Source organism: Neocloeon triangulifer, unplaced genomic scaffold (assembly GCF_031216515.1).
Source record: "Neocloeon triangulifer isolate White Clay Creek 2 clone unplaced genomic scaffold, ASM3121651v1 ptg000003l, whole genome shotgun sequence".
NCBI lineage: Eukaryota > Metazoa > Arthropoda > Insecta > Ephemeroptera > Baetidae > Neocloeon > Neocloeon triangulifer.
In genome coordinates, this window is record NW_026775546.1 from 3,232,472 (window position 1) to 3,255,065 (window position 22,594).

At 39.7% G+C, this 22,594-nt stretch overlaps 3 protein-coding genes and 1 long non-coding RNA gene across 7 annotated transcripts; 3 read left to right on the top strand and 1 right to left on the bottom strand.

Moving 5' to 3' along the window:
• LOC132193163 (zinc finger protein ZFP2-like) lies at window positions 1–4,843 on the top strand. 4 transcript variants are annotated; one of them, XM_059613609.1, is made up of 12 exons: window positions 1–208; window positions 458–734; window positions 889–1,062; window positions 1,117–1,493; window positions 1,711–1,830; window positions 1,884–2,014; window positions 2,129–2,413; window positions 2,471–2,729; window positions 2,786–2,896; window positions 3,104–3,391; window positions 3,630–3,782; window positions 3,849–4,843. In XM_059613609.1, exons 1-12 carry the CDS (start codon window positions 119–121, stop codon window positions 4,119–4,121), a joined length of 2,538 nt encoding a protein of 845 aa, XP_059469592.1. In that variant the 5' UTR covers window positions 1–118; the 3' UTR covers window positions 4,122–4,843. The 4 variants fall into 4 exon arrangements, with proteins under 4 accessions (XP_059469592.1, XP_059469594.1, XP_059469593.1 ...); XM_059613611.1 differs by having other exon boundaries at window positions 2,132–2,413; XM_059613610.1 differs by having other exon boundaries at window positions 892–1,062.
• Window positions 4,844–4,991: 148 nt separating this feature from the next.
• On the top strand, window positions 4,992–13,806 carry LOC132193165 (uncharacterized). Its single transcript, XM_059613615.1, has 4 exons — window positions 4,992–5,128; window positions 10,486–10,637; window positions 10,695–10,829; window positions 10,886–13,806. Exons 2-4 carry the CDS (start codon window positions 10,488–10,490, stop codon window positions 13,148–13,150), a joined length of 2,550 nt encoding a protein of 849 aa, XP_059469598.1. The 5' UTR covers window positions 4,992–5,128; window positions 10,486–10,487; the 3' UTR covers window positions 13,151–13,806.
• Window positions 13,591–21,738, bottom strand: LOC132193164 (dihydropyrimidine dehydrogenase [NADP(+)]). Its single transcript, XM_059613614.1, has 18 exons — window positions 21,579–21,738; window positions 20,732–20,842; window positions 19,190–19,360; window positions 18,792–19,138; window positions 17,522–17,648; window positions 17,184–17,467; window positions 17,043–17,124; window positions 16,536–16,701; window positions 16,369–16,481; window positions 16,027–16,314; window positions 15,803–15,967; window positions 15,588–15,740; window positions 15,412–15,532; window positions 15,103–15,365; window positions 14,865–15,041; window positions 14,584–14,811; window positions 14,366–14,523; window positions 13,591–14,299 (listed from the first exon to the last, which is right to left on the bottom strand). The coding sequence occupies exons 1-18, from the start codon at window positions 21,621–21,623 to the stop codon at window positions 14,215–14,217; spliced, it is 3,084 nt and encodes a 1,027-aa protein (XP_059469597.1). The 5' UTR covers window positions 21,624–21,738; the 3' UTR covers window positions 13,591–14,214.
• LOC132193166 (uncharacterized) lies at window positions 20,733–21,459 on the top strand. Its single transcript, XR_009441412.1, has 3 exons — window positions 20,733–20,883; window positions 21,202–21,235; window positions 21,290–21,459. It is a non-coding gene; the product is annotated as an uncharacterized LOC132193166 (long non-coding RNA).
• Window positions 21,739–22,594: the final 856 nt, after the last annotated feature.

Genomic DNA, 22,594 nt, shown 5'->3' on the forward strand with positions numbered 1-22,594 from the left:
ACTTGGCAGCAAGATGGCGTTTTGACGTGCGCCATCGAACGCTTTGGTCGCCACATTTCGGCCAAATTTGACCCAATCGGCCGCCGACGCAGGCACCCCGAGGGCACCCCTCGCCACCATGGAGGACCCTGTGTGTCCCGTGTGCACCCTGTCGGTGCGCAAGGGCATCTCGCTCGAGGAACACCTCAACACGCACCCCAAGGATCAGGTGAATGTTCGCTCGACGACAGCAATTCCACTGTCGTAGTGGGACGCTTAATTAATTATTAAACTGCTCCATTTGGATGGAAAATGCACAAATTCATTTTTTTAATTTGCATATTAATGATCTAAACTCGTCTTGAAGCCGAGAAAATCCAATTTAATCAGGGGAAGATGAATAAAATTTTATGATCCGACAGTCATTTTGTTTCACTCTGGTTGCCCAACTTTTACATCACCCTTGCCGCTTTCGCAGGTGATCCATGCGTTGATACGAAGGTGTGTGACCGCGGCCTCCGCGGCCGCCCCTGCGGCCTCACCTCTTCAGTTTGTGCCGACGCTGCCGACTAACTCGTACACGCCGTTCAGCCTTTTCGTGCAACCCCCGAGTTACCTCCATTACAATCCAGTGCCAGCGCCATTTGTGGCTCCGGGGCCTGTTTTCAGCGCCTCCAGCCCCCGACCACCGCCTCCGCAGGCCTCTCCAACACACACCCAGGCCAGCGGCACACCACTTATCAGACCCGCTGCAGGTATGTGTAAATATAATCCCATGAAATAGGTCACATTATATAATTTATTATGCATTAAAAATTGACAAGGTCTTTCGCCAAAAATGTAAAAGATCAAGAGTTATTTATTATTATTATTTTTTTTTTTTTACAATTTCTTCCTTTATTTTTTTAGCAGTTTCGCCAGAGAAGGTAATTGCCAACCAGGCAAAGCTTGATAAAAATGAAACACCAGACGAAGCTGGCAAAAATGAGGACGAGGATGAACATTTTTACGAGAGCAACGAAGAAGAAGATGAGCCGCAGAATGACAAGTCAAGAGCAGCTTCACCTGAAACTCAACCCGAAGGTACTTTTTAACAAAATTTGGAGTTTTTTAAATGATTGAATTTCATATATTTAGCTGCATCTGGTTCGTCTGGAGCTTCTACTGCCAAATCAGCGCTGATGACACATACTGTGTTCCGTGAAAATGCAACTGTGGTCGAAAACGTCTTCATCGATATTAAGGAGGAACTTGCTCAAATATCAAGAAGCAATGTTGCCAATGCACAAGGCTGCAGTTCAATCTCGCAAACCTTAGAACTGATCGTCAGACAGAAGGAAGAGGAGATGGTGCGTTGCTCCGAGGTGTTGGACGCTCATTCCGACCGCTCGGATAGCTTCCAGGGACCTAGTGAGATCGAGCAGGGAGAAAATAAGGGCGAAATTGTGCTCGGCATTTCCAACGACGAGTATGAAGCATCGGACCATTTCAGCGTTGGTCCTCATTCACCAAAAGTAGGCATAAGTTGTATTTGTACTTTTTTTTGTACCATTTAAAGGTTAATTTTTGCTATTTGTGCTATTTTAAAACCATTAATAGGGTTTTCGTAAATGACATTATTTTTTGTAAATTATATTGAAAAAAATACCTTTATTGATTTTTAATTATGTTTTTAACACAGAACCAAATTTGTGTGACAAATTTTAAATGGAGTTTTGATTGTTTTTCCAGGACAATGCCTCTATCAGAGACATCCAGACTGATGAAACGATGCCTCCGCAGGGTGAACTCAGTGAGCAGGAGAGTATCGGGGGTGACTCTGCCTCTCTCTGGGGACCTGCAGCCGAAGATGTGAATATGGAGTGCATTGCAATGTTTGCTTTACTAAAATAAATTCTGTCCAGGTGTTCTCGGGATTAGCAATTCAGAGGAGGTCTGAAACTCCTCACTTGCTGACCGACTGGCAGCCCTTGGCGGCCGCTGCATCCCGACATTCGGAAGCAGCGACTGCCAGCACTTCAACCTCTACCCAAAGGTTTGTTAGTCTGTTAATTTTAAATTTATATCTATTAACAATTTTAGCCATATTTAAGCAATGTCTTTTGTTTTTATTATAAAATTAAATAATTTTATTTCTCTCTCATTGCAGTAGTAGTCACACCGAACGCAACATGGTGTTCTGTGGGACTATTGTAAACAGAGGAATTCCCATTGGCAGTGGAGGAAACCAATGGCGTCCCGTCGACCAAGATCTCAAGCCAGCCGAAAATCAGGAACCCGTAGAACAAAAAGTACTAATGACTGTGATGGGTGAAGAAACTCTGCTGGTGGAGCAGTCTGTGCGTAGACAGCAGGTTTGCTCCGTCTGCAACCAGACCTTCAACAGCTACCGCGAACTGCAGAACCACCGACGCAAAGAGCATCGCAAAACCAAGTTTGTCTTTTTCTTGATTCTTCTTAGCAAATTAATTGTTTCGCTTCTGCTCTCCAGGTACAGGTGCCCCATTTGCGTGGTGCCATGCGAGTTTTCGGAGAGGAAGGACTACTTGGAGCACACCAAGTCTCACCCACTCGAGTGTCCTCTGTGTGGAAAGACCTTCAAGAGTTTGCCCAGCCTCAGTCTGCACATGAAGCGCGAGATGAACATTCGTCCTCACAAGTGCCAAGTGTGTGATAAGAGTTTCATAACCAAGCAGAAACTCATGGAGCACTCCAACAAGCACTCTGGGCTCACACCTTATGACTGCAAGGTAGTAACTTTATTCTATGATTTGATGTGTTGAGCTAAATTCTTTTATCTGTCTAGATATGTGGTAAAGGTTTTCGGCGCTACAGTAACCTGATTCAGCACAGGGATTGGCTCCATTTGCGGAAACGCAAGCCTCCGATCGATTTGCATTGTAGCTTCTGCGAACAGGTACATTTATGAAATTGTTTTCTTCTATATAAAATGTGTCTATTAGATTCAATCAGTATCAACAATTTAAATTTTATATGACAAAAAAAAATTCACTTAAAAAATGTTTCATTCTTATTTTAATAAAATTTGAAAAGATTTAAAGTAAATCATTTTACTTCTATCTAAGCTTAAGTTGATTAAATAAGCAAAATATTTTTTCCTCAGATTTTCCACTCGAAGAAGAGAATGGAGTGGCACCTGGAGGAGGCTCACTTTCCGCAGCCGCATGTTTGCGCCCACTGCCCCCAGCGATTTACCCACGCCTCCTGTCTGACTCGCCACGTCCGCCAGCTCCACGACCGCAAGTACCTGCCACAGGCCAAAGAGGGAGGACCCAAAAAGGGGTACAAGGAATGCACCGAGTGCGGGGGTGTTTACTCGAAGACCTCTCTTGCCGTGCACATGCGCACTCACTCAGGGATCAAGCCGTACAAGTGCACTATTTGTTTCAAGGTAATTTATTAAAAAAAAATTTAACATTCAAAAAAAATATTTTTTGCTGTAAAAGACTCCTTGTTTTATAATTGAACCAAATTTAATTGTGAAACCTTTTCATTAACTTTTTGATTTTAGTTTTTAGAATGAAAATTTAGATATTTTTACACTATTATATTTTGACTATAATTTTCTAAAAATAACATTTTATTTTAGAATTTCAAGCATTACATTTTTTTGTCATTTTTCGTTTTAGGCGTTTACAACTCGTTGGAACCTGAGCCAGCACATGTGGACCCACGAGTCTCCAGCCCAGCTGCCTCTCAAGTGTGACGTCCAGCAGTGCCGAAAAGCCTTCTACCGAAAGGAAGACCTGGAGGCGCACCGGCGTTCGCACACCAAGCACAAGGTACAGAACCTCAAAACCGCTTGATGCCCCTTCGAAAATTTTCTCAAAACTAGCGATTGATTACAGGCGTACACCTGCAACGTGTGCGGAATGAAGTTCCTGCGCAAGTCGAACTGCATGCGCCACTACAGAGAACACGTCAAGGACAAAGAGCACACATGCGAGATCTGCAGCAAGACGTTCCACAGGTCGTACTACTTGGCTGAACACATGCGCACCCACTCGGGGGAGAAGCCCTACTCGTGCCACATCTGTGGCAAGAACTCGACCACCAAGTCCAACCACAACAAACACCTCAAAACTCACTTGGGCAAGGAACCCGTCACTCCCGAAAACTAATCATAAAATCAGCAAACATTCCTCTAATAATTTGAATTGAATTGCTCTAAATTGTCAGTTAATGTGATTTTTACTTCACCGATTGTTTTACGATGTTGGTCAGCTGCTCAAGATGTTTCCAATTGATCATTTTGCAGTCTGACACATTTGGCCTTTTCGAAGCCAGCTTTCAAACCTAACTGTTTGTACTATGGAAATTTGTATCAATCAGTATATTATGCTGATGAAATGCGATGGAGAAAATGTGGGAAAATGTTTCTTATGTTGATGTGAAGTTTGTTGACGTTGAAACTTTTTACAAATTTAAGCAAATAAGTTTGTAGACACTAGCGATAGCTTGAAATTAATTTTATTATCCCTAAACTGGATAAATAGTATTTCCTGAGTTATTTAAAAAATTTGATTTTTTTAAGGAAATCCATTTTACTATGATCTTGTGGATCAACCCATTTTACATTGCTAATGAAATGTGCGTGTTTAAATTAATTTTTATTTTTAATATTTGATTGTCTGCAATGTAAATCAAACAGCGGTTTTTGTCACACAAACACCCCCGTAACGAGCAATACTTATGTCGACGATAAATTATTCTGTTTGCCTGTAAAGTCGCCTTGGCAGAGCGAATTCAGTGAATGTGTTTTTATTCATGCGACGGAAGCATAAATGTGTGCATAATCTCAGTTCAATAAAATCGCGCTGACGCGCGTGAAATATGCCCAAGATTTTTGATTATAATTTTTTCCGCCCTTGGCCGCCGAACCCTGCGGGAACAATGCAAATTAAGCCATTACTTTTGTTTTTGCTGCGCACGCCAGCCAGCGCAAGATCAAGCGACAGGGAATTTGTACGTATGAGGCGCTACGGATGTGGGTCAGGCGCGAGGTATTTATTCCCTTGATGGCCGACCAAAATACAGTTACCGGCCGCCTGCCGCTCGAGTCAGCTCACTCAGGGCCTCCGCCTCGCCTCACTAACACCTCAGAGCACAGGACCAGAAGAAGTCGCAGGTTTGGAGATATTATTTTATATAAAATTTAGGACCTGGATTTTAAGTTTATTTTGAAAATTTTCTTAGTATTTTGTTTCCGTGTAAAAAATAAGAACAAATTTTAAAATTTGCAAAAGTTACAAAAATTATTGAAACTTATAGCAAGTAGATTATCCATCTTTTTGGTTTTTCTATTGATAACTATAACATGAGATCTGATTCAAGAGTATTTTAATTTACAAGGTAATTTTCAGAATCAATTGGCTTTTAAATTTTGTTAAAAAATCTTTAAAACTATAATTCTATCAAAAACTGAAATGTTTAATTTAATTATTTCTTGGTTTCATTAGAAAAAATGGGAATATAAAAATTTATAATCCATGCTTATTCTTACCTAATTTTGAGACGGAAAAAAATAGTTTCACCTTTTACTAGCGGACGTTTCAATTATCATTATCACAATTCCCAGTGGTAATAAAATAAATGTTCCTCTTTCCTCTCTACATCCGTGTGTGTTTTACTCTTTACGGTCTTGCTAATACAGCCACAAGTGGTAATAAAACCGAATCCAGCGAGAAGCAGATCAAGTGTTGTTTTTTTCGTTCTCTGTGCTTGAAACTGTACATTTAATTGTTACTATATAATTAACAATAAGGTGTGTGCTTGGCTCGGCTGCTCCTGTTTCGTTCTTTTATTTCCTCTCGCTCGCGCGTTCTCGTGAAAAACAGAGCGAATTAAATCTCGTGCGCGCGGCTTCTTTGACAGAAGAGTTTAAGTCGGTTTCATCCGCGCTGGCTTCGCGGTAGCTCATTTGTCTATCCAAGGGTAACGGCATTGACTCGCAAGAACCGAAATCAAATCCACAACACGTATTATAGAGATGGAAGAAATATTTATTCACACACGCCCATAACTGTGAAAACATATACGCTCAGAGACTAACGCTAAAATGCAGTTCGAGGAAAATAATTTGCAGTCTGCAAATCAGAACTTCAAATAATTTTTGTATTATTATTGTTCATTCTTCACAAATCAAGGGAGAAAGAAAAAAATTATATGTGAAAAGCGCCATGTTTTTACGGATTCGGTGGGGTATGTTTTATATTTTGAGTGCGTTAAAAATTTAAATTTAAAAAAATTCGTCGCAGATCGACTCCTGATTTAACTTTGTGATTTTTATTGATATTCATTTACGGAATGTTATTTTTCACAAAATCTTTTCAAGCTTCCTCCCTCCGATTTGTGTCCGATATAGTCATTGTCAATAGATTTATGAGTCTTCGAAATAATGGATTAATATTTTGTTTAAACTGGTTTAAACCCTGCAAAAACAACATAAAAATAAATTGAATAATCTGATGTTTACATAGAAAAATCAAATCAAATTATCTCGGTCTCCCGTATAAACTTTCGGGAACTTCAAACACGAAATTTTCATGCTTCCACGGTGATAATATAAAACACTTTGATGATGTCTATAGAAACTCTTTTCTTTTCTCTCCAGCTTGAAATTTAAAAAGTGTATGGTAAAAGTTCTGCCGCGGCTAAATTTCCTCGTGTCATTTTACGCACGTAGGTGACGTGCTTTGGTTTTTCTGCCAGGAAAACTCTCCACACAGACGAGGGATCCGGATTCAGGATCACAATTTCTCTTTTCACGATGAGTCAATCCTTCAATCAGAATTCCAGAAACCTCCACTATACGCAGAGACTGCTTTCTTTTCTCTCGTCCTTTCGTGAATCCTCTTTTTAGACTTCCTCATTTTTCGAACTTCACACGCAACCACACTCACGCTTTTCAATGGCAGTATAATAATTATAAAAAAAAATCGAATCTGGATCATCAGGTTGGGTTCTGAGAATTTCGTTTGCATTGTAATTTCGCATTTCTTTTTCTTTCTTGGCATAAATGTGGGCTACGGATGATCGCGGTGGTAAAAACCTAGTTGGCGCCGGTTCAAATTGCGGCGCGCGAGAAATCATAAATATATATATCGTGCGGCGAGTGCCGATGTGAGTAATTATGCTACTGTGTCGATTCCACTTTGAGTTCATTCTCACTAGAGGAAAGAGAGAATATAAAATAAAATACACACACGAAGAGTGCGTGTGTGGTAATATGCCACGCGATTCGCGGTCAAGTTCAAGCCCAAACCTAACCATAAGAGCAGAAAGAAGAAACTAACTGCATTCTTCATGATTTCGAAACCGAGACAGCGTTTTTCTCAAGCCAGGAATTTTTCTCCTCAACGACCTCAAGGTGCTCCTTTTCATCATAGAACGAAAAAAAAATTAATTGGAAAAACTTTAATATAAAATTCATTCAACATTAATCGTTGATTATGTTCAATTTTTTTATTAGCTGAATAGAAATAATTTTAATATCCAAAATATAAAAATTAAAATTTGATCTAAATTCAACCGCTTTTAAGTTAATTAAATCTATTTAAAATTCAAAAATTAATTTATTTTCCTTGGATAGAAGAAAAATAGAACTATCTTGTATATATTTTGATCTACTTTTCATTGAAATAGCAATTTACACCAAAATGAATTGTGGCATTTTTTTTTGAAGAAAATTTTCTTGATATTTTTCTTTCTACATGTTTCATTAAGAGTTTCATATGCATACAACAATGTAATAGATTACCTTCAATTTAAAAACCAAACAATGATCTGGAAGCACGCCTGTCATGACAAGCCAATTGTGCAAATTACGTCTTGTTCCAATTCTATACGTCGGTCGGTATGACCTTTTTGCGTAACAAACACGACTTTTTCAAGAAGCCTCGGTTAAAAAAAACCATACACGCACAATTTGCATGGGTGGTGACCCAAAAATTCGCTGCTTAATCATTCGCGGAGACCCACATTCCGACGAGGTGTGCGCGGAAACATCTTTTTTCTTGTGGGCTGCGTCACGAAATGACGAGACCAAATTATTCATGTTTGCTTATCCGATTCATTCCGCGAACAAAAAGAGTCGGCGGAGAGCTGAACGCGCGCGCGGCAATAATAAGAATCCCACGCAATTTGCCCTGCGAGGCATATCTAATAAGAGTTAACCTGCTTTCCGACGGAGAACAATGCCGAAAGAGAATAAATGCACAAAACACGGATGGAGCGCGGAAATAATTGTCGAGACTCATTCACAATTTGCACAAGTCAGGGTCGCTCTATTGCCTAATTTAAAATGTAAGTTGGTGCAAAACTGTGTAAACGGTTAAAATAGCCCCTGCTCCACCTTTTTAGCAATAAAATTGCACAGCAAATTTGTAATAATACATCAAAATAATAAGTTTTCAAGAAATTAAAAATGTCTTTAAAATTGATGTAATTTAAAAAAAAATGCATTTTTTTATAAATGAAAAGCAAAAATAACTCAAGTAAAATTTGTTTCCTGTCCGTAGCATTTCTGAAACATTTAACTTGTCTTTCGAAAGCCGCACATTATTCAAAATTTGTATTTCAATAATTGTCAAAAAATTTTTTGGCCTCGGAAGTTTTAGCAAAATGTGATGTAACAATTTGGACAAATAAACAACAATAATAATAATTTTCAAAAATAATTGTCTTACACGCAGAATAGTACCTTGACGACAAATCAAATTTTTTATTGAAAGTGTTTGTGTTTTTATGTGATCAATGGAAAGGATTAAATGTGAAAGGAATATTTTTTTCAAAATAATTGCAAATCTTAATTCCCAATCATTGTTTCATCTACCCTCAAACCGAAAATAATTTGAACAGAAAATTATTTCTGTACTGATACTTATTTTTAATTTTATTTAAAATTCAATATTTATATATTTTATTATTTATATTTTTAGTATAATATTTGGAATGTAAAATCTAATTATATGCATTAAAAAAGATTTAATGAATTTACACACATATATATACATTTTATTAAATATTGCATTATAATAATTTGAGTTTATTATATCAGATTATAAAAAAAACAGTCTGAAATTCTGAAAGTTGTTTTTTTAAATTTAATCCAGCAATGCGTGTCTAAAGACAATCTCGAGTTAAGTGTTCTTAATTTAATTAAACTCAATTAAGCTATCTTTTTCAAACGAAATCCGCATGCAATTTCACTTTCAAACGGAGCAGAACACGTAAAATAAAGACACGAAAGTGACTCATCAACATTTTTTTTCGAAGTCACTCAGGCGTAATTATCTAAACCCAACAATCACAGTGCCAAATCATCTCTGTTCATTTTATTTAATTTTACTGGAATATTAATAAAATGGATTAGAGCACCAGCTGTGCACCTGCTCTCTTTACATAATTTTTTTCTATATATTTATCAGATGTTATTATTTTATACGTCGGAGGAACGGTCGGAGATGAGAACGAGGCGCCGCTGCTTTGATTAAATAAGGCGGGCATTAGGCATGCATAACGGTGGTCGAGCCGGTCCCGTTGAAATCCCAACTCACTCCGCGCGCCGCTCACTCGCATGACACATACACACATGCTTTTTTAACCAAAGATGCATGAGAGAGCGACGAGCGGAGGAAGAAAGAAAGAAAGGTTATTGCGTCACAGCATCAGCCAGGTCAACAGACCGCCCTCAGGCAAGGGCGCGCTCAAGTGACCTTGACCGCTCTTGACGGCCGCCGCCTTACTCAATAAAATCACGCGTGCAGCCACAATCTTTTCTCGCCTTAAAAATGCAGCGGGCAGTACGGGAAATTTTGAAATCATGGGCAGGGAATGTTAAGGGGCGCGCATGGAAAAAAATGGAATGTTTACTCACCATTTTTTTTATTCTGATATTTTTAAAATTAAAAAATGCCTCAAATTTTAATCAGATTTGTAATTTTACCGTTTTTTTATTCTTATTTTATTGGTGAGGAAATAAAACAATTTATGTTTTCCCATTCTTTTCCATTTTTAACTAAATGCAGTCTGGTGAGATTGAAATTCTCGAGATTTAATTGCTCAATTGACTTGTTTCTCGGCGCACAGAGAACAAGGAAGCGAGAAGAGATGCTGCAGAAACAGGAACACGCGAGAGACAAAAATACTTACAACTTGTAAAACAATGAGTGCACGCACGCGAGCATCATTTCGTGTAAAACACGCGTCAGCAATGCTGAAAAGAGCTAGCGGTACATTGTACATTTTCAATTCAACGGAACCGACTCGATCACTTTCAGCCCTCTATGGACATGTCCAAATTAGCAGCAAGCCAAAGTGGTTAGGCCGGTTGTTTGCTCTGCTCGCGCGCCGCTTAAAAACGAACGTTTCGCAATAAGGAAAACACGCGCGCGCTCGGACAATTGCCTGCCTTGAAATATCTTTCCTTTTAAATTTAATTGTTTTATATTTTTATCTCAAAGGTCGTTCGTCTTTTGCTTGCAGGAATGACCGCCCAGAGGGCAACGCTTTGGGTGATGCTGCTCGTGGCCTCCACGACAGTGGCCGCCCCCACAGAGCAGAAGCCGCCCCCCGAAATGGCACCACCAGACCTCGATGCCGCACAATCGGCTCCAGCAATGCTTACTCCTAATAAAGTGAGATAAATTATTTAAATTTATTAATTTAAAAAAAATATATGTATATATTCTTAGGGTTACAGAATGCAAGGCTTGTACGGATTTGGCACTAAACCATTTTATTTGGAGAGAGACCCCGTAACCGGTGCCTTTGACTTTTCGGGAGCATCCGCCGGAAGTTCAGAGCCAGCTCATAAATTTTCCTCGAAGGTTAATTTTTAAATTTAATTGATTAGTTGCAGTTTTAAATATTCTTTTTTTTTCAGGTTCCAGCACACGCTGATTACGATTACGAAGAGGTTGCCATCGACACCGACCCTATCGACAGAAAAGACACCCTTGGGCCAATCAGACCCAACGATCTGGAGCAACCCTCCCATAAGTCATCAAAGGTGCCACAGGTGCCGTTGATTTCCAGCTCCTACGCAAGCACCAAACTGCAGGGCACGGGCGCCGTCAAAGAGCAGGCAACGACCACCACCACCACCGCAGCCCCTTCCTATTATTTCTCCACCTGGCCAACCGCAGAAAGCACAACCACTAAAAAGTTGCTCGACTTTTGGCCACCAGCGAAGCCCTCGTCCGAGACGCCTGAATATTATGACTATGAGGAAATCTCCGCCGAAGTTTCAGAAGCCCACCCGCAGGATAATCACCCGCTACATCCTCACCATCACAGTGTCGATCCAAGCACCGTCGTGCCACCAACGACCTTGCCACCCTTCGAGTATGACCCTAGCGAGGAGAGTGAAACTGCCCGGCCGATTCCTCCCAAGAAAAAGCAAGACACTGTTAAAAAGCCAGAGAAACCTGAGTTCCCGAATCAGCCACCCACACCTGAAATTGAAATTCAGCCCCCTGTTGAGGTCAACTACAAAGAACCTGAGCTCGAACTTACTCCACCTGAAATCGAAACTCGTCCCGATTTCGGTGATGTGAGGCCCCACAATGCACCTGCTGAAGTCCGCCCTCCTGATTTGGAAATGCGCCCACCTCAGGTGGAGTTCAGGCCACCTGTGAGTGACGTAAGACCTTTGGAAACTGAAATGCGCCCACCTTTCCCTGGAGCACCTTTCAGGGCTCCTCAGGGTGTGCCTCTTCCTCCCAGGTACGCACCTGAGAGACCAATCTTGGACAGTCAAGGGTGGCAACAAGCCCAAACTCCTCCTCCGTCTTCACCAACATTTTCTTCAACCAGAGTCACCTTCCCTGATTCCACTCCACCACCTATTTCCTCACCTGGCCCGTACAGACAGAATCTGCCTCCAGGGTACGAGCCTAAAAGGCCTATCCACCCCTTCCGTGACCAGCAGCGACCTCCGTTCAGACGCCCTCCTCAAGAAAACCCCTACACTTTTGTCCAAGCAAAACCTATCGACCGCCATCACGTTGAAAACAGACCACCACCTCCACTCAGATTCCGTCCTCAGCAGAAGGTCGGTGGTGTCCGCAACAGAAATGACGACTCCTTGCCCAATATTCTGCCCCAATTCCGTCCTAACCTCCGACCTGACAATAGCGAGTACTATATGTTCAGGCAGCACGCTGGCGGTCCCCCACCACAACAACCCCCTCCGTTCAAACGCTTCCCTCCTCAGGGTCACCATGGACCTAACCAAGGTCCCCCTAACCAAGGCCCTCCTGTAGGACGTCGTGTGGGCCCTGAAGTCGCTACCTTGCAAATGATGAAGGGTGCCATGATCAAGAACGCACCTAGAGTGGAATCTCCACTTCCTCAGCCTCCTCCCTCTCACCCTCTCATGGAGAACAAACCCCCAGCGCCCGAGGAGCGACCTGCCGAGCGACCTTCCACCCCTGGCGTGTACGTCGTTTACCCCAACGCCAACCAGAACGATATTCACGTAGGCCAACAGGGCTCCAGCCGCCCCCTGCCTCCCAACCAACTGCACCAGGCAGAACAGCCCATCTTGCCAGGCAAAACTGACTTCCCTTATGCCCTGGAGAAGCCCATCGACAGGCACGACGGGCCCAGCTTCTCCATCAAGCACAAGAACAAAGTGAGCGTCGTCCCTCAAACCGGCGACAGAAGTGAAATCACCGTCTCTGCCATCATGCACGCCGGCCCTGACGGAGGCCACTCGGGCTCAACTCAGGGCCAGGTGTTTGTCGTCAACCCTCAGCACAGGCCTGAGGTGCACACCGCTGACGTAATCACCTCACACCACAGAGTCACTCAACCAGAGGCAGTCGCCCCTTCTCCTCCTGAGTCTTTCCAGGCGCCTTTCCACGCCAGTGCCAACGTAGCTCCCTCGCATGGAAACGGATGGACGGCCATCAGAGATTCCGAGTTCCGTCCTCAGGGTATAGTCGAACGAGCTGATCACGATGTGCCTGAACCTTCGCAAGAGCCAGCAGCTTCCAAATTCGACATCGAAAACTTCACTCCTCAGCTTATCGGCGGCTTCCAGCCAATTTTGCCCTCGGCTGACAGCAGTGCACCAAAAAAGGAGGTGGAGGAGACCAAGGTTGAGCTGAAAACGACCGACAGACAGGAGAGGAAACACTTCTAAACTGCTGTGCTGGTCAGATTTAGGGCCAAGTGCAAATTTCAGCAAAATGCCCCTCAACAGGGAGTCCGATTGGTTATTGACGCCCAACGGATTTCAGGGTTGATTGGCATTTTGCATGCGGGTCAGGGCAAAGCAATGGTCTCTAGGTCCTAAAAATTTGTAGCTTTTTTACTTATATATTATACTTAAAACAATTTACGTCATAACCAAAGGACAACAATTATGTCATTGTTTCCGATTACACTGTTGCAATAATTTTAATTTTCTTTTGCCAGAGAAGTTTTAAATTAAGCGATCTCCCGATAGTGCCTGGCAAAATCAAAACGCTGCCTTCCCCAAGGCGCATTTTACGGAATTTCCAACAATCACTACTTATATTATGTTAAAAGTCAGGACAAGTTGCATTTTATTGCTATTTAACGCTGCATTTTTTTTTATTATATCTCTGTAATATTTATTAAGCTGACATTTAATTATTTATTGATCATATATGTGTGTGAAAGTGGACGACTATGACAAACCGATTGGATTTCTATTACAAAAAAGGAACAAAATTTTGTACAGCCAGAATTGTTAGAGTGAGACAAAATAGTGCTATTAGTTTCTTTATAATTTAATAAAGTAATCCACATAAAACGAAGAATAAACTTTTAAAATGAATTTTTATCTCTTATTTTTATTTCCTTGATTTATATTATATTCATAAGCTACGATGTATTGATTTTTTTAGTTGAATGTATGCAACCGTGGGAGCTTTTCTGTGGCGCGGGCTGCATACTCTGGATTTTGCAGGAGATTCTAACTAATAATATGCAAAGCTCAACAAGTGCACATAATGAAAGACACAATAAGTTTCTCTTTGATTAGGACCCTCCAAGTCAGATTTTTCTGTATAAAATTTGATGCATAATTTGATCAAAATTGTTTAAACATTATTAAGATTATTTAAAAATTTGGGTTCTTTATTAAGCCTAGATTAACAACTTTCAGCTACCAAATCTGTTTTGTTTTAGCCCAATTAAAAATCCAAAACCACGATAAAATTTAAAAATTGGAAATTGCGACTACTGACATTCATTAATAGCATGCTGAGCGTTATTGATAGCCACTCCGCGCTTAATGACGTGAGGAATCGTCTTTTTGACCATACTGGAATGAAAAATTTGTACCATTTTAATCTAATTATTGACTAAAATAATAAATAATAGCACTCACGTTATGCAGTCGATGATAGGACAAACGGAAACGCACATTGTGCAGCCGGTGCAATCGTCTGTGACGTGTGGAATGTGAGTCTCAGCGTCAAAAGTGATAGCTTGGTATCCGGAATCGTTACAAGCCATGTAGCACTTGCCGCAATTGATACACATATCCTAAAATACAATATTTAAAATTTAATTTCTCCAGCAAAATTATTCATTTAATCAGCTTACGTCATTGATCAGGGCAACGACTTGCTGTTTGTTGTCCAGTCTCTTGTACGCACCAATCTGCGGAAGCGCCATCCCAATCACATTACTCAGACTCGGCACCTTTGAAGGCAGCGGAGCGGGACGATTGACGGTCGGCTGGTTCTTTTCAGATAAGGGACCTTCCTTTTTCTTGATTTCCACTTCCACTTTTTCACGTTCATCAAGGAAGTTGCCAAAATGAGGCAGTTGCTAAATTAAAAATTTAAAATAAATAAGCAGACATGATAAAAAAAATTATTCACCTTTCCAATGGAACTCATCAAAGTGACAGATTTTCCTTTCTGGTGAACAGGTGTAGGAGGTGATTGGCCATCCCAGTCCTTCAGGTGCTCCAGTGATTTGAAGTAGAGCAGTGTTTTCAAACCAGAGCAGTAGTCGTCGATGAGGGTGAAATCTTGATTTTGAATCGCACTTCCAACCTGATTAAAAAATAAATTATTGAGCTTCATAAAAAAATTAAAAAAAAAAAAAAAAAAATACCTGAACAACAGAGGCACCTGCCATGAGGAACTGGAAGGCTGCATCGGCAGAGTCGATGCCTCCTATTCCAAGAATAGGAAAGCCTGGCAGGGCATTTGCAATTGCAGACACAGCTCGCAGACCCATGGGCTTAATTGCGTTTCCGGACACACCACCGTACGTTGTGAGCTTTTCCTTGCCCACAGCAGGCCAGGCCGATCCATCACTCTTGAGACTCATCAGACCAGAAACGGTGTTGATTGCAGAGACGCCATCAGCTTTACCTGAAGGAAGAATTTTATTTTTGGCTTTTGTGATTAGTTTTCATACCTTCGTAGGCAGCTTTTGCAATTACGACGATATCAGTGATGTTCGGGGTCAATTTGACGAAAAAGGGAATTTTCACAGCAGATCGAACCCACAGCGAAATGTCTTTGACAAGCTCTGGTTTCTAAATTAATTGTTGTTAATATTTTTCTAAGGTATAAATTCTATTTTTTAGTTACTTGTCCACACGCTAGGCCCATTCCAGACTCTCCCATTCCATGGGGACAAGAGAGATTGAGTTCCAGGGCATCTGCGCCTGCATCTTCCGCCAGTTTACTGAGCTCAATCCAGTCATCCTTTTTAAAGCTGCACATTATACTTGCAATCACAATCTGAAAAATTTTAATAATAAGAAAAAATAAATATTTAAAACAGTTTCTATAAAATTTAAAACCTTATCAGGGAAGTCCCTCTTTAGTTCCGTTACACTTCTGCACCAGTAAGCACATGACTTTTCCGAAATGAGTTCGATGTTGAGGAAAGAACCTTGTTCAGGACCGTAATTGTGGCCTGACGTGACGCCGCGCACAATGCGAGGTGAAATATTGGTAACAATATCCTATAAATTGAAAAAAGTTGATCTTTTTGTCAAATAAATAAAAACAATTGAAGATGAACCTTGTCAAGGGAATACGTTTTAGTGACCGCATAACCCCAGCCAGCCTCAAATGACCTTCTGATCATTGCACTTGTAGTGGCTGGTGGTGCGGACGCCAGACCAAAGGGATTGGGGAATTTCATCCCGCAAACTTCCACACTCAAGTCCACATCGTCAATCGGAGTGTAAAACTTGGGAAGTTGAGGCGCCTCAGGGACGCTTTTGCCCTCCAGAGATTGAAGGTATTTGTGAATGCTCCAGGACGCTGTTTTTCCATCATTGACAGACTCGACTGTTGTTTCTGATACCTACAAAAAATTGGTCAATAAATATATTTTACAGATGTACAGAAAATATTTTACTCCGGCAACGTCTCCTCCGAGAAAAACATCCGCCTCGCTGGAAGTCATTAGCTCAGGGTTGACCTCAGGCAGACCCCACTTGTTGAATTTCAGTGGTGCCAAAGCTTCCTTGGCTGCGGAGGCAAAATGGCTCAATTAAGTGAGATTTTAAATTGAGAGCGCATTACTGTCAGTGTTGTCCAGCGTGGAGCCGAAAGCGGAGATGACGAAATTGGCCTTAATTCTTGTTATTTGGTCGTCGCTCAAGTGCCACTCGCCGTTGTCGTCTTGTTCGTTGCGGACGAGTTCGATGCCACAAATCCTTCCATTCTCCACCAAGACTTTTTTAGGAGCCTATCAAAAGTTTATATTACTGGCCGATTTGAACAAGATAGCAAACAACCCATCCCAACTTTTATGAAAAGCTAAAATTCTGAAAAGGCACTAAAAAATATCACATAAACAAGAAGTAAACATTGGAAATGTGGAAGAAAATTTAATCATGATTTACCCATAAAATATTAATTTGTAATATTTTTTATGCTTCAATTTTATTAAAAAAAAAAAAAACTCTTAACAAAATCCACTTTTTTTGAATGTTTTTTAATATAATACGATTTTTTTAATAAGCTGGTTTTATGGGTGGCATTGCTGAAAATTTAAACCTTGGTCTTTTTAAATAATTTCAAATTTACCTGGAATGGGACAAACTCGCACTTTTCATCTCTTGCGAGCTCGACCTCCTCAGGAACAGCTCTAATATTTGTAGTGCCTCGCCTAATTTTTTTTTTTTATATTCATTGAATTAAATTTCCTAAATATAAAATGAAACTAACCTGAAAACGACGTAGACCTTTCTGGCACCGCAACGCAGTGCTGAGGTGGCGCAGTCAAAGGCAGTGTCTCCGGCGCCCAGGACCACGACTGACCCGTAGAGTTTGGGCAAGGTCGATTTACAAGCGCACATTCCCGCTTTGCTGCCGCGAGACACCTGCGGAAGGAAGCTCTTGGACGTGAAAAAACCCTGAGCTTCTCCCAATCCAGCGAACACGCCAAAATTTTTCGGATCGGGCAAACCAATACCGATGAAAATCGCCGAATATTTTTCCTCTCGAAGACTCTAAAAATTCCGTTTTCAAAAATAGCATTTCAGATTATTTAGGAATTAATTTACCTTGATTGTCAGATCCTGGGTTGACAGGGCCCTTCCCGTTTCAATTTTAACTCCCAGATCACGAACAAGATCGATTTCAAAGTTGACCACATCATAGGGAAGACGATATTGAGGAATTTCTGCAGAACTAATTATAAAATTTTGAAAACATAACGAAATAAAGCGTCAAACTAAGTTTCCCATCAGATTATTTTAATTAATTTTCACGATTTGTTTGGAAAAACTTCCATTCTACGTCATGCGTTTTAGTTTTCATTTGAGAGGCAAATTACTTCCGAGCACAATTTATGGAAATAGTCGTCAACTCTCATTGTAATATCTCAAGTAAAAACGCTAGTGGAAGCGCAGGCAGAATTTATAATTATATTTTTAATTTAATTGCAGAATTTTCAAACGATTTTGTTATTTATATGCTTATTCATTTACTTTTTACAGAGATCAAAATAATTCACAAAGAAATTAAAAATTTACGCAGAATTTAAACTCTAAATTCGCGCAGACAGTCGGAAATATTTTCATTACTGTTCGTTAAGCGTTTCCCATATCACGGAGAGCAATTCCACGTCATGCGTGCCAGTTTTAATTTGAGAGGTGAAATGTTTTGCGGCAAATAAACTCTCGTTGTTACATCTGAAGTGCCAACGCTAGTGGCAGCGCAGATTTGATATTTTGCGATATTTTGTATTTACTTGCAACCTTTCCAGAGAATTCTTGTTTGCTATTTGCTCATTACGAGAATAAATCAGAAAAATATTCTCCTATTTAGTGTTCATAGAGATTCGCACTGTAATTAAAAACACGCGGGATTTAAACTGTTCGCTCATATTTCCGTTGCCACTAGGAGAAACTTCAATTGCACGTCATGCGTATTAGTTTTAATTGGAGATCGAGGTGAAATAAATTAAAGCTCAGGAAAAATTTTCCGTCTCGTTGTATTATGTTCGAAAGTACCCCAACGCTAATGGCAGCGCTGATTTGATTTTTTTTTGTAAATAAAATAAAATTTAAACCAATCCAAGGGGTTTTTCCGTTAGTTATTAATTTTAAGCTAGTAATGAAATTAAGAAAAAATATTTTCCTAATTGAAATTTTTCACAATGATCATAATACAATTTAAAACTCCTGGGTACTTCTTCAAACTAGAAAAAATTACTTATTTTGACGACGCATTATTTCCCCATACTTGCGAGTTAGATAAATTTCATTTTAATTCTAATCCTATATAAATTATAACCTAGTTTTTAATCAATTAATTTAGAATTTTTACTACCTCAAGCCTCCAATGTAGTCATTCTTCTCGAATATGGTGATGTCCGAGTAGCCGAGTCTGCCGAGGAAGGTCGCGCAAGACAAAGACGCAGGTCCGCAGCCCAGCAGGGCGATTTTGCGGTCATGACCTGCAGGACGCACCAAGCCTGGCCGCAAAATCTGCGGAATTCGCATCTTCTGGAACACCTCGGTGGCGAATTGCTGGAGGCCGCCGATGTTGATGGGACCCTCCTCGGAGGCGGCCAGGTTGCACCCGCCCACGCACAGGTCACTCGTCGGACACACCATTCCGCAGGTCAGACCCAACGGGTTGTCCGAAAAGATGGCTCGAGCGGCTCCGTAGTAATTCTGACGAAATTATTTAGTGATCAGGATTAAATTTATTTTAAAGAACGGTACTTTGTTGGCAATGCTGGTGATGAAGCTCTTGATGTCCAGCTGAGTCGGACACGACTTTTGACAGGGCGCGTCGGCACATTTCAAGCACCGGGCCGCTTCTTTCAGGGCTGCCCTTTCACTCAGGGTGGTGTGCTTGATGTCGTCAAAATTGTTCTCCAGACTTGGACAAGACTGAAAAATGAAATTACATCATAAAAAAATAATTAGAAACATTAATTTTAATTATTAAAATTCACAAAAAAAATTTGTTGAAAATAATCATAAAAATGCATAAAAATCAAAAAAGGATTTTTCCCTCAACTTGGGATCCGTGGAGCATACATTAAAGTTAAGTAAAGTGTAATTAGTTGATAAAATTATTCAAAAGGATGAATTTTTTATTTTTAAATTATTTTCTTATACCTCCACTAAAATTTGAACTAAATAAGGAGGGATAAAAAAATTATTTAAAATTAAATTCAAACTTCTTTGGCTTTTGTGGGTGGTTTTGCTGAAAATTTTCGCTCCACGCCAGTTTGATATTTTTACAAAGCTCTGCTTCTAGAGACTTCCTATACTAACTTCAGCAAAAATCAGAGCCGTGGTGAATATATCAATTACATGGTATTATAATGTGTTTGCTCTGTGAGCCATTATCATGATTAAGTAGAGTCGTTGCGTGGCCTTAATGCCTTTTTGCATTGTGTACTCGCTGATCGGTGGCTCAAAATGAGGTCAATCAGCAATTAATATCACAAATGTGTTTGGATTAAACTGCTGACTGGAAGTATAGTGAATCTCAAACACATATAGGCATGCAAAATAAATATAATACTGGCAAGTTAATTGTATACTCACCAAACATTATGCAACTTAATAAAGAAATAAATTAATAAATTAGTTGATAAGTAAATCAAATATCATTATAATAATTTATTATCTTTAATCGTTTAATATTTGATGAAGAAAAATATCGGAAAAAGTTTATTTCCTTACAATGTATAACACATAATTTTTTATTATTTAATTATTATTGTTGTTTATTTGTCCATCGTTACAAAACATTTTGTTGAAAACAATAATTTATTTGAGAGAAATTTAACTGAACGTATTTTTTTATTGTATTAATCTGTGTTCACGCTTCACGCTAACCTTATCCATGATTTTCTGTTCACAAATTATTTCCCTGAGCTTTTAGAATTGACGCGTCTATTTCTGAAGACGAGCCTCCAAGCGTTAATGAATCAAGTGGGAGCCAAACTAAACCAAACCAGATAACATTCCGGGTGGGGGGTCAGTCTTTGTAATGAAATATATTTGCGGTTAAAACACATTAATTTCTAAAACGCTATAAAAAAATTATGTATGAAGTGTTTGAATTCTCGAAAATGATTTTTAAGCTCCCAAATTTTTAGAGGCCAAAATCTATTTTGAGAAATCTATTTTGAATCTGGAAAAAGCACTTTGAGGCGCTCGACGAAAGCGTCACGTCTCGCCGACAGCCGGGACGGATTGACCCTTGACCCGCCACTGTACTCGAATAACAAGCAAGAATTCACTCACCGTACAGTTTTTGTTGGCATTGCGCTTCCACTTAAGTTTCTCCTGCTTGGTCACCGCCGAAGGCACCACGCTGGCGAACGGAGCGATTTTCGGATTCAGGGCCAGCAGGTCCTGTACGAACACACACAAATTCCATTAGCATAAATCAGCGAGTAGGTGCAACTTTTTCTGCGTAGAAGCTTCCTAAAAAATAATTGTTAAGAAATGGATAATTACATTTAAAAAGAATAATACATAATTCAATTTTGAATAATATAAGTTATTTGTTTTTATTTTGATGGGTTTATTTCATTCCTATATTAATTTGTGTAACCTTCAAATTTAATTAAAATTATCATTGTTAAAACCAAGAGAGGGGACAAATTATTATATTAATCTTGCACTCTATTTAAAAAATGTTTTGAAACGAAATGGTATAAAAATCTATTTATCTTCGAATAAATAATGTGATTTTCCTAAATGTCTGACAGTGAGTCGCGTGACTGTTTTTGGCGCCGGTTTGCGGTTTGAAATAATTAGTACGGAATTAAATTGTAAATAATAATTTATTCAAATTAGATACGGAAAATGCATGGCGCATATTGACTTTGCACTGCGCGGCACGACTGAAGAGTCGAGTCAACACGCTGGCCTAAAAAGATTACGCAGCAAATACTTGCAGCTTTTTAACAACACACTCTTGATTTGCTTTTAAATTTAAATCAATTTGAGACAAAATTGTAGAATTTCAATGTATTTTTAAATGAATTTTAATTTAAACAATAATTTAATTTAATGAATAAAAAATACTTAATTAAATGATTAAATATTTTTGTTGACGAATAAACTGGAGTTTTTCTTATTTCACCTCAATGTCTGGTAATTCCTTGCTCAGCAGTCGAGTCGAGGCCATCTTTACTGAAGATCGAACCTCTCTGCGGCCGCAAACCCAAAGTGGGGTCTTTTTATCAACTGCGGCGCGACGCGTCTCAGCGAGTTGGACGATTTTGACCTTGTCCCCACAATTAACTGCACTTGGCATCCGCCAGATGGCAAGTCAGAATGGAAGGCACCGAACGACGAACTCGTGTTGGTGAACGAGAGAGGATGGGTGCCGAGGACAAAAAAAAAACAACAACATGAAGAAGGATTGCCAAATATTTGCGCAGAGTATTATTATCAGATGATATTTGTTTGCTTGAAACTTGAACCCGCTCTGTCAATGGGGACGATCGAATTAAGATTTGGTTAAAAAAAATTATTATAATATTGAAATACATAAAAAAATATTCTATTTAGACATTTATTTAAATTATTTCGTTTCAAAATCTATTTAAAGTTGAATATCTAGTAAAAAATTATTAATTTTATTTTCCTGAAAAACGGCTTTTTTTCCAGAGAGGGAATATTATTGCTGCCCAAAAAACTAACACGCAGTTAAACATTGATTTTTCGCTAATCATTTCCCATATTAGGCAACTTCAATTACACGTATAAGTTTTACATTTCATTTGAAAATTCCTCTCGAAGAAAACTAATGGCAGCGCTGGTTTGAAAATTTCAGTAAATTTACTGCCCATATGGATTTTGGTTTTGTTTTTATGCAAGGATTAATTTTTTAATTTACATAACATTTCACCTAAATCTCGTGTCAATTATTGGTGCAGGACTGAGACGAAATTTCCAGCTGAAATAAATGTAAAAGAGAGCATAAGTCCCTTTGCTCTATGGTGCAGTGGTTTTGCTTTTAATGAAAATAAATTTGCGCGATACGCATCGGGCGGCAAATTCTCAAAAGAGCAAAAAGCGCCCTTACCTTTTGATACCATTAATTTCCGAGCCGCCACCCCGGCTGACGTCGCGTTATCTTTTTTGCGGCGGGAA

What these genes read in the sequence shown, in the direction of transcription:
- LOC132193163 (XM_059613609.1), top strand. Translation starts at nt 119, where the DNA reads ATGGAGGACCCTGTGTGTCCCGTGTGCACCCTGTCGGTGCGCAAGGGC. An exon ending in ACACGCACCCCAAGGATCAG is followed by an intron (nt 209 to 457) that starts GTGAATGTTCGC and finishes CCGCTTTCGCAG; the next exon opens with GTGATCCATGCGTTGATACG. An exon ending in AAAGAGCATCGCAAAACCAA is followed by an intron (nt 2,414 to 2,470) that starts GTTTGTCTTTTT and finishes TCTGCTCTCCAG; the next exon opens with GTACAGGTGCCCCATTTGCG.
- LOC132193165 (XM_059613615.1), top strand. Translation starts at nt 10,488, where the DNA reads ATGACCGCCCAGAGGGCAACGCTTTGGGTGATGCTGCTCGTGGCCTCC. An exon ending in CAATGCTTACTCCTAATAAA is followed by an intron (nt 10,638 to 10,694) that starts GTGAGATAAATT and finishes ATATATTCTTAG; the next exon opens with GGTTACAGAATGCAAGGCTT. An exon ending in CTCATAAATTTTCCTCGAAG is followed by an intron (nt 10,830 to 10,885) that starts GTTAATTTTTAA and finishes TTTTTTTTTCAG; the next exon opens with GTTCCAGCACACGCTGATTA.
- LOC132193164 (XM_059613614.1), bottom strand. Translation starts at nt 21,623, where the DNA reads ATGGCCTCGACTCGACTGCTGAGCAAGGAATTACCAGACATTGAG. An exon ending in AAGGTCTACGTCGTTTTCAG is followed by an intron (nt 17,125 to 17,183) that starts GTTAGTTTCATT and finishes AAAAAAAATTAG; the next exon opens with GCGAGGCACTACAAATATTA. An exon ending in TCGGAGGAGACGTTGCCGGA is followed by an intron (nt 16,315 to 16,368) that starts GTAAAATATTTT and finishes AATTTTTTGTAG; the next exon opens with GTATCAGAAACAACAGTCGA.